The sequence below is a fragment of the Pagrus major genome, chromosome 9 (genome assembly GCF_040436345.1).
Source record: "Pagrus major chromosome 9, Pma_NU_1.0".
NCBI classification, from domain to species: Eukaryota; Metazoa; Chordata; class Actinopteri; order Spariformes; family Sparidae; genus Pagrus; species Pagrus major.
Window position 1 is genome coordinate 14703299 of NC_133223.1, and position 16614 is coordinate 14719912.

General features: G+C 40.9%; 1 protein-coding gene across 1 annotated transcript in view; it reads right to left on the minus strand.

Moving 5' to 3' along the window:
- Nucleotides 1-16614, minus strand: part of myo16 (myosin XVI) — an 88564-nt gene that overhangs the window by 25006 nt on the left and 46944 nt on the right. The window contains exons 19-26 of the mRNA XM_073474383.1: nucleotides 15163-15304; nucleotides 14459-14531; nucleotides 11034-11186; nucleotides 10053-10253; nucleotides 7744-7819; nucleotides 6491-6687; nucleotides 5410-5490; nucleotides 3688-3893 (exon numbers count right to left, since the gene is read on the minus strand). Coding sequence (XP_073330484.1) covers nucleotides 3688-3893; nucleotides 5410-5490; nucleotides 6491-6687; nucleotides 7744-7819; nucleotides 10053-10253; nucleotides 11034-11186; nucleotides 14459-14531; nucleotides 15163-15304 — 1129 coding nt within the window. The remainder of the gene's footprint in view (nucleotides 1-3687; nucleotides 3894-5409; nucleotides 5491-6490; nucleotides 6688-7743; nucleotides 7820-10052; nucleotides 10254-11033; nucleotides 11187-14458; nucleotides 14532-15162; nucleotides 15305-16614) is intronic.

Consider the following 16614-nt stretch of genomic DNA (forward strand, 5'->3'; position numbering starts at 1 on the left):
CAGTGGCGGTTCCTCATATGGGCAATATGGGCAGCCGCCCAGGGCAGCATTTGTGGAGGGGTGGCATGAGCGCCCGCAAAAAAACCAAAAGAGCGCGTGGACAGTCGCCCACAGTAACCGGCTCTGTAGCAGCCGCCTCTGGGCTTATCTCATCTCGGCAGATCGCCCCCGGTGCCGACCCGTACGGGCTGCCTTAAATTTGTTTGCATTCATTTCATCCGTTTTTTGTATTGCTCATTTACACGTCAAGTCAATGATGTCATGTTGCCATATGGGGAGTGGGCGGCTGGGCGCCCTCTGTTTTGTAAAGGTGCGTCTGCTGAGAAAGCGGTGAAGCAGGGGATTCACAATCAGAATCAGAATTCCTTTATTAGTCCCGCAAACGGGGAACTTTGTGTGTCACAGCAGCTAAAGGTCAGTTCAATATAACAATAAACAATAATAATAGTAAAAAATAAACAATATAATAAAAAGGTAGAAATAGAATCGTATATACATAATATGTACAAATATAACAGTGTAATTATAAACAGTGTGGGCAGTGTATTGTTATTAATAAATAATAAATATGAGTATGAAAATCGCCCAGTTAGTGCAAACCCAGGGGGTGCTGCTGAAGGTGAGGTTCGCCCAGGGCGTCATGCAAGCTAGGACCGCCACTGGTTATTATTTCATTGGTGGGTGACTCCTACTGGAGGGGGACCTGATGGCCAGTAGTTTGTCTTGAATCATTAAGCTGATATTATCATCTTTTCACATGACTACACTGGATACACTATTTACCAGATCTGTAACTGCCCTGCCAGGCAACCAACAGATCACCAATCCTGCATGTCCAAGTCAAAAGAGTGATTAGGGTTTTTCTTATTGAAGCAACCAAGCACTGATGTTGGTCAGCTTAAATTCATATCTGTTACCCATCTTGCTTTTACTTATAAATACTATCTATGTTTACACATAGAAATAGCATCACAACTTCACTATAACTCTAGCAGAGATGGACCATATTCAAGCAGCAACCCACCACCAGGGCGCTCAAAGCCACACTAGACAATTTGAAGGATAATTTAAATGCAGTTTGACAGATGTGCTGCAGCAGTTAGTGGCTGATTGACAACAGCTACCACACTGGGGCCTGGAAGTTCAGCCATCCAAACATATCAATGAAATGATTAGAATCTCTTTCATGAACTCATTACTCATCAGTCCATCCCTGGCCTGGGCTACCGTAATATGGGAGCAGAGATATTGCTGCAGATCTAAAGTAGATCAATCACCCTGTTATAGAACAAGAGATACCAAAGTATTTGTTGCTGAGTACACTGTTAAGGTCCAGCTATTAGGGACAGAAAGTGGAGAGAGTGCTGCTTTTTCCTTAAAGTGGTTGCTCACTTTCTGCCTAACACCTTGCAGAGCTAGACACAGTTTCATCAACACATATTGTTTTATGCTAAGTATGTGATTTAAAATGGATCGTTTGTTAAACAGTCACGATCGCAATGATAACTTCTGTTAGCATATTAATGGGAATTCCCATTATATATTAGCATTGAGCTAACAGACTAGAGCACTAGTTATGCAAAATCGGAGTCAAAGAACTGATTCAGGAATTGTAAAAACAAGAATTGCAATACTTCAGTGAATCGATATTATTTTCCCACCTCATTCTGTTGGGGACCTAATTTATCTGTTGAGCCACAAACTAAAGAGAATGACAGCTTGAGTTTATCCCAAATTAATAGTTAGTCAGAGATGTTGCTGTTGGGTAGATATCACCGACTCTAGCAAAGTAAAACAGTACAAAACAAGCACCGCGGAAGCATCAGACAGGTCGGACCATTGTGCGCTACTATATATCTTTAAATGTTAAAATTACAGCTGAAACTGTAATCAAAATCACATCAACAAATGTCTGATCAATTCACTGGAAATAAACACACTATTGCCCTCATACACTTTGGTTCATATCCAACAATAAAGTTTCTTTCTGTTTCTGGTGACCAGCTTTTGTGATGCTCACTTATGTCACTCATCGCGAGCACAGTGTTGTCATAGATAGATAGATAGATAGATAGATACTTTATTGATCCCGAGGGAAATTCAAGGTATATCTATATCTATATATATTCAAGGTATAAGGTATATACTGCCTAACACTATATGACACTCACTCACATACCCTCTCTCTCACTCACACTCACACTCACACACACACACACACACACACATATGGTTTAATCAACAGCTTTCACAAAACCCTCATCAGGAATCTTTCAATTATAACTTGAACAATGACAGTGCGGGCTATACAAGGTATATCCATCAAAAACACAAAGGAGCAGGAGGCAGCTTATGGACAGACAACACTATAATCTATATTGGATTCACTTCATCATTTAACACAGGACTAGTTCTCCAGATTCAATTCTCTGTTCAGGTTTTCCCTGGTGAAAACCTATTATGTGAGCTTCACTTATCTATTTCACTCACCAAGTGAAATAGATAAGTGAGCTCTCGGACGGTACGTACATACCATAAATGCAGCACACTTCATCCATTTGTGTAATAGTGCACAGGGCTTGGGTAGATGCTTTTTCTTTTCCTTATTATGCATCCCTTTGCTTGTTAGGTGCTATCAGTCCACTAGAAAATGAATTCATGATGAGAAATCTGACCAGAAACCCAACCAGAATGTGAGCCATTGCTTTCTATACAAGTCTTCTGGCTTACAATAGACAATATTATGATAAACAATATTTAAATTTAAGTTTGGGACAGACACCCACAGTTTGTGCGTGTGTGTGTGGTGACGTGATGATGTTTACAGCAGGGTAGTGGAAACTTTTGGGGGGGGTCATGTGACCAGCTTTGTCCTCTCTTATTATCTGGCAGGAATGTTCATGTTAATCCCTTTATCCTCAAAAAGAGAGAGAGAGAGAGAGAGAGAAAGAGAGAGGGAGAGAGAGGCCAGGAGACAGACTGAGGATGGGAGAGAGACAGAGAGAGGGAGGGAGAGAGAGAGAGAGAGCAAAAGACAGACTTAGAGCTAAATCCTCTCAGTATTCCACTGGTTCTTAGAATCAGAGGAACAGGAAGAGGAAGATTGAAACAAACAGCCAAACTGTGAGAGGAGGGAAGCCGGGGAATATAGTAGAAGAGTTAAGCAAAGAGCTAATGGGGAGAAATAATGACCAACATCAGTGTGGGACATGGAGACCTTACACGCAACTGACTGGTTAATGTGTGTGTGTCGGGCTGACATGGGAAATGTATTAGTGGCATTCATCAGCTGCAATAAAGCCATTCAAGGTCATTTTGTGCCTCTAACAGTGAGGGTTGCTGTGACTTGTCAGTGCTAATGTGTCGGTCTGCATGTGAGCACGTGATCCTGCACAGCAGATGTAGAGAAGGCATACGCGGTCAAACTTTCAGCTTACTTTGACCTGCTCGCCGTGTCACTCAGGACAGAGATCACTGTGACCTGCTGGGAGTGTAATGTAAGTGAGATCAGTGAGACAGACAAAGAGGAGAAGCAGGGAAATCGATCAAATTTAAGACAGAAAAAGCTGGAAGTGAAGAGGAGGCTGTGAAGTGAATGAATCAGCACACACAGATAGTTCAATAACTTCAGAGTACGAGTTATTACAGCTGCAGCGCTCTTAATTATGCAAATGCTCCGGCACTGACCTGCTGAGGAAGCCTGGGAAGGACAGGCGGACAGGGTATCCATAACGGATCATGCGCACCATCTCAAGCACCCCAATGTACTGCAGCTGGGCTGACACATGGAAGCTGTCAAAACTGTCCGGCTGGCCACTGGCGTTGGGGCGCACGCACTCCACAAAGTGAGGACTGCAGGCCTGCAGCTTACTAATCACCTCCGACAGCGAGTTCTGAAAGAGGGAAAAGGAGCGGAGATACAGTCGATGCACTTAGTGGTAGTTTTACGATCATAACAGAATGAGCTACGTGTTGTGCTTTGATTAACATTTATTAGTGTTTGGGCTGTACAGTAAGTGCTACAGAGGGGAAAGAAGGGCTCTCTGTCTTCCCCCTTTTGATGTTGTAACTTGATTTCTGAGCCATAGTGAAGAGAGTGAGATCACGTTGTGTTTGGTACACAGTGGTCTGATTTTTTTGGGGTGTGTTTTGCCTCTGGAGGAAACAAAAACACAAAGAGCTCTTTGCTCTTTCTCAGGGCGTGTGAGAGAGCTTTTCTTCAAGTCCTGCATTTACAGATGCTGCAACCAAGGTCACGCTTACCCACAGATCCAAATTCGCGTAAATACTTACATCTGTGTATCTGCCACTCCTCAAACTGACGTCAGTCTATGCTCTGCATACCTTTAGGTACAATGATCAGCACCTCTCCCCTCATCTTTGAACGTCACTACCAGCATTTATATGCACACACACACACACACACACACACACAAATGCATCCGCACGGCACACAGTGGTTGTTGTTCATTGTTCATTCATTCATGTGGAGGGCTTCATGCTTGGCTTGGTACAGCATCATTCTTCAGCCCACTCTCTCCTTCCCTGCCATTCCCTGAGGGACCCATCGACCACAAGCCCACAACTCTGATTGTGCAACACACTGGCTTCATTCAAACCAAAGGTACTGCTTCTCTGAGCCACATTTCAGCCTCCTTGCGTCAGCAGCAGATACTGAACTGCATTCCTCTAACTGCATATTATTGTTGCTTTATATAGTTATGAAATCACAGCACTCAACTCTGAATAAGTCTTAGGGCTGCATTTCTTGCAGAGGCCATGTTTTGTGAATAAATGAGAATGATGTTCAGTCTTTTGAGGACCAGGGTGAGGGAGTGGGTGTGTGAAGACGAGGATGCATAAACTATAGCAGTTTGTAGAGATGAGGATTAATTCACACAAAAACTTGAGTTTCATTGACAAATTCCTGCAATAATTTGAGATCTGATCCAGATGCAAAGGAATGGGTGCTTTGTCTGATTGGCATCAGATAGTTGGTTGTTGAGTTTCAATTGCAGGTCGTCCAACACATGTGTTTTGGGTTGAGGATGCATGGCAAGGGCAGAATGGTTTCGTGGCTCAATAAAGACAGAAAACATTTTTCCCATTTGTCTGGGACATTGAAATCTTCCAGGACGTGTGGACAGGCCCCACTTTTCTGCCATGTAGTGGGCAGAAAGCATGGTACACTGTGGGCTGGACATTTAAAGACCTGCACGCCTTTGAACTTTAGAAGGAAACTAGCGTACATGCAACATCTTGTGGCCAGCAGAATCTGACCTTCTTGTGGTGAGGCACATGTCTACAAGCAACATGGTTTATGACTCAGACACCTTCTTTAGAGTTAGACCTGACCTAGTCTTAGTATAAACTTCAACTGTGTGGCTTGTGGAGGAGAATGGTTCTTACCCTCAGCTGGACAGCCACTGTGATGGGCCCACAACGCTCTAGCCGTTGGAGGAAGGAGCTCGAGCCTTTCTTCTTCAGGATCTGATAAATGGAAAGAGATAATAAAGAGAAAAATCTTGCTTCAAGTGGCCACCGAGGAATATGGAATCATTACAGCATAATCATCACATATTAACATCACATCAGGCTGTGTGGCTTTAACTAGAGATCAGAACACGACATTTAAAAATCCTTTTGCCTTTGTTGCTGTGTAGGATGTTTCCAATGCGCAATAAACAGCTCCACTGGACCACTTCTCCATCACTCCCAATTATTCTGTTTCATATACTTTAAATTACAGCCCATGGCATTTATTGTCTTGTTTATTGTCTTACACTCAGTGTAGCACTGCAATATTACCTAATGTTACCGTATTAGGCTGCTGGGACAGATCAGGGAGGTGAGAGAGGTCTTATATAAGCCTGTTCTCTAGATGGCTAATGAGCCACAGAGACAGCAGGCAGGACTCCCTGCGAGGTTACACAACCAGCAAGACTTTTCAGTCACACATGTGCCCCAGTGTGAAATGCTTTCAAAAACATTAAAATGAAGATCAAATGGAGAGGGAGACACAGGTATATTGGGAATACATTTATCAGGTGTGTCATTGGGTTTTTGTGAATGTGTGTCAAGAAAAAAGTAAAATGACATGACTGTGTGGATGTGATTGCATGCTTGTCAAACAAATCCAATTCCCAGAGGTGTATATATAGCACTGTGGTGGGAAGGAGCTTAAAATAGACTGTTGTTTTTTTCCAAAAATACTATCCCTGTTTTCCCATTGATCGGCAGAGCAGTCAGTTGCCGATAGAGCCTCTGACTTATTCTGTCACTTTCTCAATGTGTTCCTTCAACTCATTCATTCCTGGATTTCATCCTCAAGTTTAATTTCTAAAGCTAGTATGAAGAATGCATCTACTGTTTCCCTCAAATCCAATTGTGGAATGATAAAAATATACAAAAATAACAAGGGCTGCAACATAACGCTCAAGTGAATTCAACAAGAGGCTTGCACCTTCCACTCTGCCCCAGTGTACTGTACCTTGGTAAGGTCATGGTACCTCCGGGGCTGTTGGGAGACAGAATTGGCAGTGACAAGGGAGGCTGACGGCATCCTGTGGAGCAACAGGGCAGCTTTAGGCCCCCTCAGCCCGACACGGCCCTGGGCTGCTGGCACCAGAGAACCAGTCTGAGTCAGCTTGGACTGGAAGAGCTGCTGCAGTAACACACTCTCGCTGGCTGCCGGGCACAAAACACATACACAAAGAGAGGGAGGGAAGAAAATAATGGTGAAAAGAAGCAACAGCATTGGTGGAAATAAGGGGGTGGATGTGAATGAGGAGAGGTGGGATGAACAGATATAGAAAGAAAGAAAGAAAGAAAGAAAGAAAGAAAGAAAGAAAGAAAGAAAGAAAGAAAGAAAGAAAGAAAGAAACAGTGAGGAGGATGTCAACAAGGAAGGAAAGAAGCATCAGAGGAGGAGTGAGGGTGGGGAGGAGGCATAAAGTTAGTCTCTGTGTAAACAATCAGTTGGGCAACAAGAGGGGGTGGACCATGCCACTCGACAACACGTGGAGCGGTCCACAACAACAATGAGCTCATTCAGAAAGTCAAACAACATGTGTGTGAACGTGGGTGTGTGGTTCTCATCTGACAGCCTGAGACAGAGAGAAAGGGGGCAGGATGATGGCAGGTAGGCGTACTGAGCAAAGAAAACAAACATGAGTCCTGGACTCACTTAAGGGCTTAATTACACACAACTACAAGGGTAATTGTCTTTTAATTTAAAGCAATCATTGCTTCACTTATTTTGATCCCTCTGCTGTCCTGTTAGCTTTAAGGCTTAAAGTTAAAGTTGGGAGTCGAAGACGTCCGTAAGTAGAAACCACACAGTACGTATGTCAGTGTGTGCAGATGAATGGCAGTGACGCATTGACTCGTTCAGACAGAGGGACAACAGCCAAGTGTGAGTGAAGGACTAGCCTTTAGAAGATTAGCCTCATCATGGGAATTATAGCAATTAGGCTGCTGGACGTAAGGCTAGCCTGGCAGTCACACAACGACTGCCTGTGTGCCGCTAACCACAACACCCCACATCTGGCACCTTCTATAGACAATATACACACAGACGGTGCTGTCTGCTGCATATGTGATGAAACACACACACAAACACAGCCACACTTAGACAGAGAGTGGTTCTGTGCGCCGTTGGTTTAGACAAGAGTGCATCTTTGTGATCAACTGTGCTCTGATGCCACAATTTGCTCGTATGCATGTTATTTATTGGGTACTTACACTTCATCGTAAACAGGATATTCTGAGGAAGGGAGTCCTTGTTTCTCGTGAGCGATCCCGTGAGGTCGTATGAAATCTGGTGGAAAAACATATCATACATGGACATTGACTTATACGGTACATTAACATCATATGTATGTACGTAAGAAGTTATGAATATATCAATTTACATGGACCTATATCTTTGTAAAAGCACCACTTTTTTTCTTTGTCATGGTGATTTTGTCATTCTAATGTTGACAATCACCAGTCAGTCGCAAAATATTATTTTGAAATACAACAATAATGTTCTTATGTGCAGTTTTCCTCTGCATAATGCTTGCTATGAACAGAGAAATTGAGCTATTGTCATGTTTTCTTTTATCAGTAGCAGCCTATTTATTTATTTCACCCAAAAGAGACCTCATTGTTGTCACTGGACAGGTTGTGTTAACCAACAAAATTGGCTTTTAGAAATCAAGAGGTTTCCAGTATGGAGAAAAGACAGCTTCCATACAAGCCTACAATCACATATCACAATAAAAATATAATAAATTCAACATTTGATGTCTTATCTGTAAAGAAATAAATGTGTTAAATACGCAAAATTAGACAAAAAAACCCCACACAGTTGTTAACACTTTCTGCTAGTTTTTGCTAGCTAGCTGTTACCATTTGGGATGTAGCTTGATTGGGCATGCTAATTGAGGAGTTTGAATTAATTTATTGTCATTCATTATTAATTATGAAACATTTCTTTCTTAAATTATTTGTTCACTTTAAACCCATGTTTGCACACAGCCCATAGGCCTATTGTCAGCTCAAATTTCCCAAGTACTACTTGGATACTTAACTTCCTAGCAAACTAACCATATGGAGCATTTTTCATTGTATGTATTTGACAAATAATGTTCAACAAGTTCAATACGATATTAAATGAGTCAACACTTTCTATTAAAAGTTCAACTCAACTCAATTTTTAATTTTTTCATTTCTATTAGAATGGTTTATAATAATGTCTGCTTACGATATGCCAAAAGCCTTGTTTCTATCTGTGTATGAAATGGTAAATACAGCCATACATTATTCCTACTATTCCTGTTAACTTCTGTTAACTCTCATAAATAATTAATAATTATAATAAATTCACATTATTCACTTCCTGGAATTTTGCATCCCTAATAGAGGGTCAACTATATAGATATATATACAATTAATAAAAGGGCAGATGATGACTTTCATGATCGGTATGAGTTATGTATTTCATATGTGCGTTATTACTGGTGTGCACATTGAGCCAGGAATTCTGCAAACTAAAGTCAGTACATACTGTATAAGGGCAGGGCAAATTAAATTTACCAAAGTCAACATTGTGAATGTCCAAGGGACATAATTTAAGTCATGTTGGTATGTTTGGTAAATGAGCTCCTTGCTGTTAACTGTAACCTCCCCATTTCATGCAGTGGAGTGTAAAACAATGAATCACATATCACCCTGAAGTACAAACAAGCAGCCGCTGTCAACGTGCATGCTCTTGAGTTTTTTGTGTTCTAATCAGAAACCAGCAGGTGGGCTTGGTTCCCACCAACAGTTTTAGTCGATGTTAGTATCCGATGCACAGTTGGATAAACGAGTCAAATGTTGGTGAAATTGCTGCTGGGTGCAGAAGAGCTGGTAGAGAAAAACAAGATGCTCTGTAAATCATGTGTGCAAACATTAGCTCCGCTAAACAGGAACAAAACATAACTCAAATGTAAATAGATCTGAAAACAGATGCAGCTACAGGGGAAAGCACAATTTGTTCCATCAGATATATAAGTGTATGGCCAAGAAAAAAAGTAAGACTAGAAAATCACAGTCCTGACAAGGGCACTCTTCAGACGCAGCAGCCTGATATTTGCTACAGGTGGAATGAGATAACACAAGCATCTTATTGTGGGACTCATTTTCTGTTTTGGGTATAAAAGCCTTGAAGGGAATATGTAAATTAGATGTTACCTATACTCATAATTTAGGATTTTTCTCATTCAGATCGAAGAGTTAAGGTCTTTACGACAATGACAACTTCCACCAAAGAGCTTATGTTTTCACCCCTGTTGGTTTGTTTGTTGGTTGGTTGCTTTGGGAGCAGGATAACACAAAAACATCTGAAAGGATTTCCAGAAATCTTAGATGTAGGATGGAACATTTGGTGCTGATTCGGATGAAGGGACGGATTCAGAATTGTTTTTGGGTGACACAGGGCTATCGAGTTTGATATTGAATTAGGCTTGATTGAATTAAATGGGACTGTTGGGCCTTGGCGGTGGTTTTCTGGAATACAAACAAACCTGTCCAGCATAGTGGCAGACAGTGAAGGCTGGGCCCTGGTCTTTTGGAGGGGGGTTTCCGTTGCCATCCTTGGTTGTGAGAGAGAGCCCATGAGTCGGATTGGAGTCCAGCTGCGTTGACAGCCTCTTGTATAGGGTCTGCTCTGTCGGCCTCAGGCTCTGGCTCTCCTCATCTAACACACACAGCAGGCCCTGAGGCTTCTGGAAGAGGAACAAACAGATGCTCACATGTTATTTATGTCACTCATGGTTACAAAGCAACCTTCATAATAATAGCAATAAATTATTTTCTTTATGACACGTTTATTGATCCCCCAGGGTACAGCTGTCCTCTGATATCAAAAAACTTCAGTCATTTTAATTTGTTTTTAGATATTTGGGGCATTTTGGCTGTTATAAATAGAGACAGTATGGACAGAGAGGGAACATGGGGTGATAGAGTAACATGCAACAAAAGATTGCAGGGATTGCCATGACATCGGCATGGCATCGTAAACACAGGGTGACCAGTCCTACCAGTGATAATCCAGTGTGAGGCACAAAAACTCTCATGTCACATTTTTGTTGGATGTCTAACTTTCAAATAAAATTCAATATTGAAAAAAAATGTATCCTGAACATTTACAATATTAAAGAGGTAATAATACAAACTGAATTAACAAGCTGCTCTCTGTTTGAGACTAGATAAGTGGCCAAATATAAACAAAGTACAACAGTATGAAATTGTGTTGTCCTTTAAGGTCAGTTTGTTTACTCAGTTTATCCAGTCATGAAACAAAGAGAGTTTGTTCATTTAGGCATAAAAAAAAAAAAAAAATCAGTCAATGAATATCTTTCTCTTCTGATTAATTATTTTCCCCCAAAACTACATAGTGCACCTTTAAAGCTTTTGTTGTAGTCTCTAGGTGAGGTTGCAATCTTGAATTAGATCATGAGACACCAAACTGGCCTGTACTGGTCTAAACCAGTCATGTACAATACCTGAAGAAAGAAGTCCAGGACGGCTGGCTGGTTGGCGGGGGAGCGCGGGGTCTCCATGGCGATGCCCTCCTGCAGACACTCAGCCTGCTCCTGCTGGAAAAGCACCTCGGAGACGTACTGCCTCAGCCGCTCATTGGTCATGTTTACGCACAGCTGGAATGCACACAACACACTCAACGAGATGTAAACATACACTTGGGTGCACACGGCATGCAGTTCCTCCTCAGAGACACGCCGCTGTATGTTTGTTTTAAAACACACAAATGCACAATTATGGCCTTAAAACAAGTTGCCGTGGCACCAACAGGGAAGTCAATGGTGCCTAAATGAAGTGACTACTCGCATAACACACCTGACCCTGAACTCAGGAGAACTGTTTACAGGCACACCTCATGCATGATATATCAGAAATGGATGTGCAGCCTTTTTCTCCGCCACTATAATATGAATAAAGAGTTCCTGCTGGGACACATGAACTCTTCCTAACCCAGCAGTCAACCAATCACAGCACAGAGAGGAGTCACTGAAATGTGATTGTCTGGCATAAGTGTGTACAACACTGGAGGGTAGATTCAAGTGTGACTTGTCACATTGATGTAATGAGAAGGAACGTGGAGTATGAAGTGGAACAACACAGGACAGCAGACTGCAGCAGCAGCAGCATGAGCATCAGGCCTGTTTAAACTTTTCCTGAACCCAAATGTGTCACAAAGCAGGACATGAAAAAAGTCTTACAGTGTTGTAGTCTTGGAAAGATTTGTCACGCTTGTACTTGAGTGAGGTGTCCTTCTTTTCAACCTAGGATGTAATGTATCTATCTGTTGTACTTGCACTTCATGTTTTGTACTAACATGAATATTGATGGCAGACTGAGCTAGATTTGACTGCTCAAATAAAGCCCTGCAGCACTTAGCATTGGGCTAATAAGAGATTTATCCAGTCACTGAAGAGTGAAGTGTTCATTTGCTGGAAGTGTGAAAATCATAAATTAACCGGGTTGAGTTTTTCTCTCTGGGCGCCGGCATGTGACTGTGTCAGAACAGCGCTGTGACCCACATTCTGTCTCGCCGACTGCTGATTGAGAAGTGCTGATCTCGAGGTGTGCTGTTCTGCGGTCCTGTTTTTCTTTCATCCTTGTTTGTCTACAACCTAGCCGAGTACATTAAAGGCTTAGTCCCAGCAGGTGGTTGATTGAGTTAGCTCATTAGCAAAGTGCTGAGCAGGTACAACACACCCTTGACAACACAGCTCTAATTAACGAGCACTAATGACTCTGATCATGCTGCGTGTGTGGAGCCTGGTGTGTAAGTGTCTGCATGTGTGTGCGTGTGTGTACAAACATGTCAGAGTGTAAGGGCTTGTTTGTCACTGATGTGCCACATCTACTGTAAGAGATCATCGTGCCTGTTTATCCTCACTCCTCCTCTTCTCTCTCCTGTGGCGGGTAATGTGTGCGATTTGAGAAAACTGAAATTAATATGCAGCTCAGTGGTAACAATGAGGAAGATGTCTGAGGGAGAGAGGCGGGGAATGCCACCGCCTACCAGAGATACAGTGGTGTTTTTTTTTTTCTTTCTTTTTTTTCGTTTTGTTAGCCTCCTCCTCTCTCTTCCCTTCTGGCCCTTCTGCTCTCTCTGTGACCTAAGGAGGAAAGGTCACGCAATCCCTAGCTTCCGCTTGGATTAGAGATCATGCAGAGGAATAGTAAGGCCACTGAAATCTTAGTGCCACACACGCACACATAAAAACCAGTCACACACATGCAGGAAAAGCAAATCCAAATACACTGTACTTAATAAAAGCTGGGAGGAGATTGGGAGTTCCACAGGGAGGGAACATAAGCTCTGAGTAACAGGAATAAGCACTTAGCCTCTTGAGCACTATGAATTACACCCTAAGACACCTCACACACACACACACACACTGTGATATACTGACTTGTCTGCCAGGTCCCTGCTGCTCATACTACGTGGTAGTCTATTAACAGTGCATGCTTGATGAGCACATGGCAGATTTACAGCCCATAACAGGTGAGCTGTATAATGCTGCACATGTTCTACTCTGTACACGGTGCATTGTATTCACACCTGCTGACATACTGAAAACAATCAAAACAACCAAGCATTGCAGAAATGCTGATCCATCCGTGTGCATAATGCATGCAAAAGTGCACACGGTTAAGCACACAAACAGTTGCATAAAAACCCTAGGGGTGGGGGGGACAACTTAAATAATAAGTTAAATAATAATTTTTTTTATTTATACAAAATAAAAAATCAAGATTCCTATTCCTATTCCTAGTTATTCAAATATTAATAAAGTAATAATATAAATTAAGAAACAGTTATTTGATATACTTCCATATGAATAAGCCGTCCTCGGGGAGAATAAGGTCCCCAGAACACTGTTTGACACTAGAATGATGGCTACTGAGATGGATCCTGCTAACATAAACAACGTAAAACAGTATGAAATTGTTTTGTCCTTTTTAGGACAGTTTGTTCTTCAGTTTATTCACCCATGAGAAATCAGAAAGTGAAGATTTTTCTCTTCTCTTAAAATTTCTTCCTAAAAACAACATAGTGCACCTTTAAATTCCCACATTTCACAAATCTATTCCTGTATATTAAAAAATGCCATTATTTCCTCTGGCTTAATAAAACTGCTACTTTAGTGCAATGTAGTCACATGTAGGAGCTACATCAACCACTGCGATCTTTGTTGGATGGAGGATTAAGCAACCTCTCTCAGAAGAAAGAGCTATTTTTGTGCTATGTTCAGGCTCCCACTGTTGTGTTAGTGTTTCACTCATGTTTTTAGCCAGACTGCTGAATACTGACTGTAAGTGGAAGTTGAGCCTACTATAGGACCATAACACTGACCAAGAGTTTCTTTCATTTGAAATAATTTAGGTAACTGTCATGGTTGCTGTTCTTTTTCTTCAACGATGTGAACAATGCAGCGTTAAAACAGACCTTAACATTTCTTCATCTAAAAAACACACACACACACAAACAAACAGACACACTGGTTTGGAGCTGCTTATTACTCTGACATCTCACACACAGGCAGTCATTGTTGTCAGTGGCCAGTTCATCTGAGGACAGCTGAAAATCACGCCACAGTCAGCCACAGACCTCACCTCATTCATTACAATTACAGACTAAAATGTCCAGGCTAAAATAGATGACAGACCCAAATATTTAAACAATTTGATTAAGATCAGATAAATCAGGAAATGTAATAAATGCATTTGACTAAATTAGGGGAAATTATCTGTCAGCTTGAGAGGAAAAGGAACACAACATTGATGTTTTTGGGGGTTCTTTTTGCCCGGGTGTGTGTGTGTGTGTGTGTGTGTGTGTGCATGTGTGTCCACAAATTGACTGAGATTTGTTGTCTGATAAAAGTAAGCATTGTCCCACCTGCTCATATCCATTCCTTTGAAATTCTTCAAAGCCAAAAATGTCCAAGATCCCAATTTCCAGGGAAGGATCACTGAAACAAATAAACAGATGGAGAACATATTCATTATTTGACACCACTTTTAGTCCAAGATCAATATTGCCTCACTCTGACAGGAGTTATCATGTCTGTGTGTGTGTGTGTCACACGCACATCTGAAGGGGGTGTGCCGTGACGTGTGCTGTTGACAGATTTATTAGAGTCTGTGGTTGGTGTGTAAACAAGGCTAAGCACACAAACATTCCAGAGGATGGGTTATCTGGTTATCACTGTGATAAGACTTCACAACATCAACATCACCAAGGATAGCGTGGCCTCCACCTAAGAGAGTGTTTTTGTGTGTGTTGTGAGACCTCCACATAAACCTTTGGTGTGTCCTCCAATGTTGTTCAGTATTTTCCATTTCAGTGTACATGCCTTTTCATGTATGTCACGCACTGTAAACTATTACAAACCTCAACTCTTAACTATGTCACAATATCAGTGTTGTCACTCTGAGGCCTTGTGTGAGTAACTGCTGCTGTGTGATGACAGATACATTACATGAGAAGTGTTTGTGATAACAGTTATCAACAGCTCAGGCTTCCAAAGAAATTTTTCTGGTGGTTTATAACGAAAAAGCCCTGAGGTGCACATACACACACACACATCAACACACACTCACCCTATGCTGTCATCCTGGCCCTGCAGGTAGTCATTGCTGCTGTTGACGAGATGGCTGAAAAGGCGTCCATAGATGGCCTTCGCGAGCTGGTCTCTGTACTGCTCTGACATCTCCACTGTGTGGCGTCGAGTGATCACATCACCTGACACAGGAAAGACGTGACAACATAAGTTCTGGCATTGTGATAGTACAGTATTTGTTGGCAGATTTTTAAAGGTTTTTAGTAATGACACTGAAAAATGTTCATATTTCTTTTAAAGGAACCATTTTCCCTGGGACATTATGTCCCAGTGAATGCAAAATGGGGCTGCACAATATATCGTTTTAGCATCGACATCGCAATGTGTGCATTTGCTATACTGACATCACAGGACGGGCGATGTCAAGTTAGGCAAATTCAACCTGAACGTTAAGATTGCAGTGCTTAAAATATAGACATTGTTACACCTAGATAGTCTTTGTGCCACGCAATGGTTGCAACATACTTTGAAATCACGTGCATAGACTCTATTAAGTTATTCAAGCTATTCTGTGGTGATTTCTGTTTTTTCATTTTGCAATATATATGTATATATATATATATATATATATATATATACATATATATATATATATATATAAATAAATATATATGTATATATATATAAAAATACATATATATATAAATATATATATATATGTGTATATAAATAACAACTAATACTTACTAACAAAAAGGATGATAATCCGCATGACCGATATTATCAGCTGATTTTAGCTTATCACAAATACCTCTGTACCTGCAAGTTTTTTTTTTTAACCATGCTGCCCTACAAAGGTAGAAAGGTATTTTCTCATTAAATACGTATTTTCATTTTCATGTCTTAAAAATCATGACCAATTATTTGACCTATGACCCCAAAATGCAAATAAAGCACTCTGTCTGTGTATTACCTGAAAAAGATATAAACAGGTTGTGCAATAGCAAAGTGCAGTAACTATAATCTTCTTGTCTTCTTCCTGAGAAAATCTAAATCTAATTTTAAAGTTTTATTTTAGTATTTCTAATTTCATATCTGTATTTGTTGTATTGTTTGCGTGTCAAAAGTCAAAATAGATGAGTAATTAAGAAAAAATTAAGCAATCCTCGTAATATTTTGTGAGGTTTAACCCATTAAGATGGCTTCATATATTTAGTGTCATAGTAAAATTCATGTTAAGCTATTTTGGGAATTATATGATCTCATACAATATATTCTAGTTCTTGACTTAATAGACAGCTAGTAATACAGGAAGCAAGTTTGACCTGGTTGTAAAATTTGTAGTTAATTGTAGCACTCTGGCTTTGTCAGGCTTAATAAAATGTGTCACTCTGCAGATATATTGGTCACAATAAGGGATACTTATGTGTTTATGTTAAAAAAAACAAATATAATTCTCTCTACATAACATGTGGTGCTATTTGACTTCACA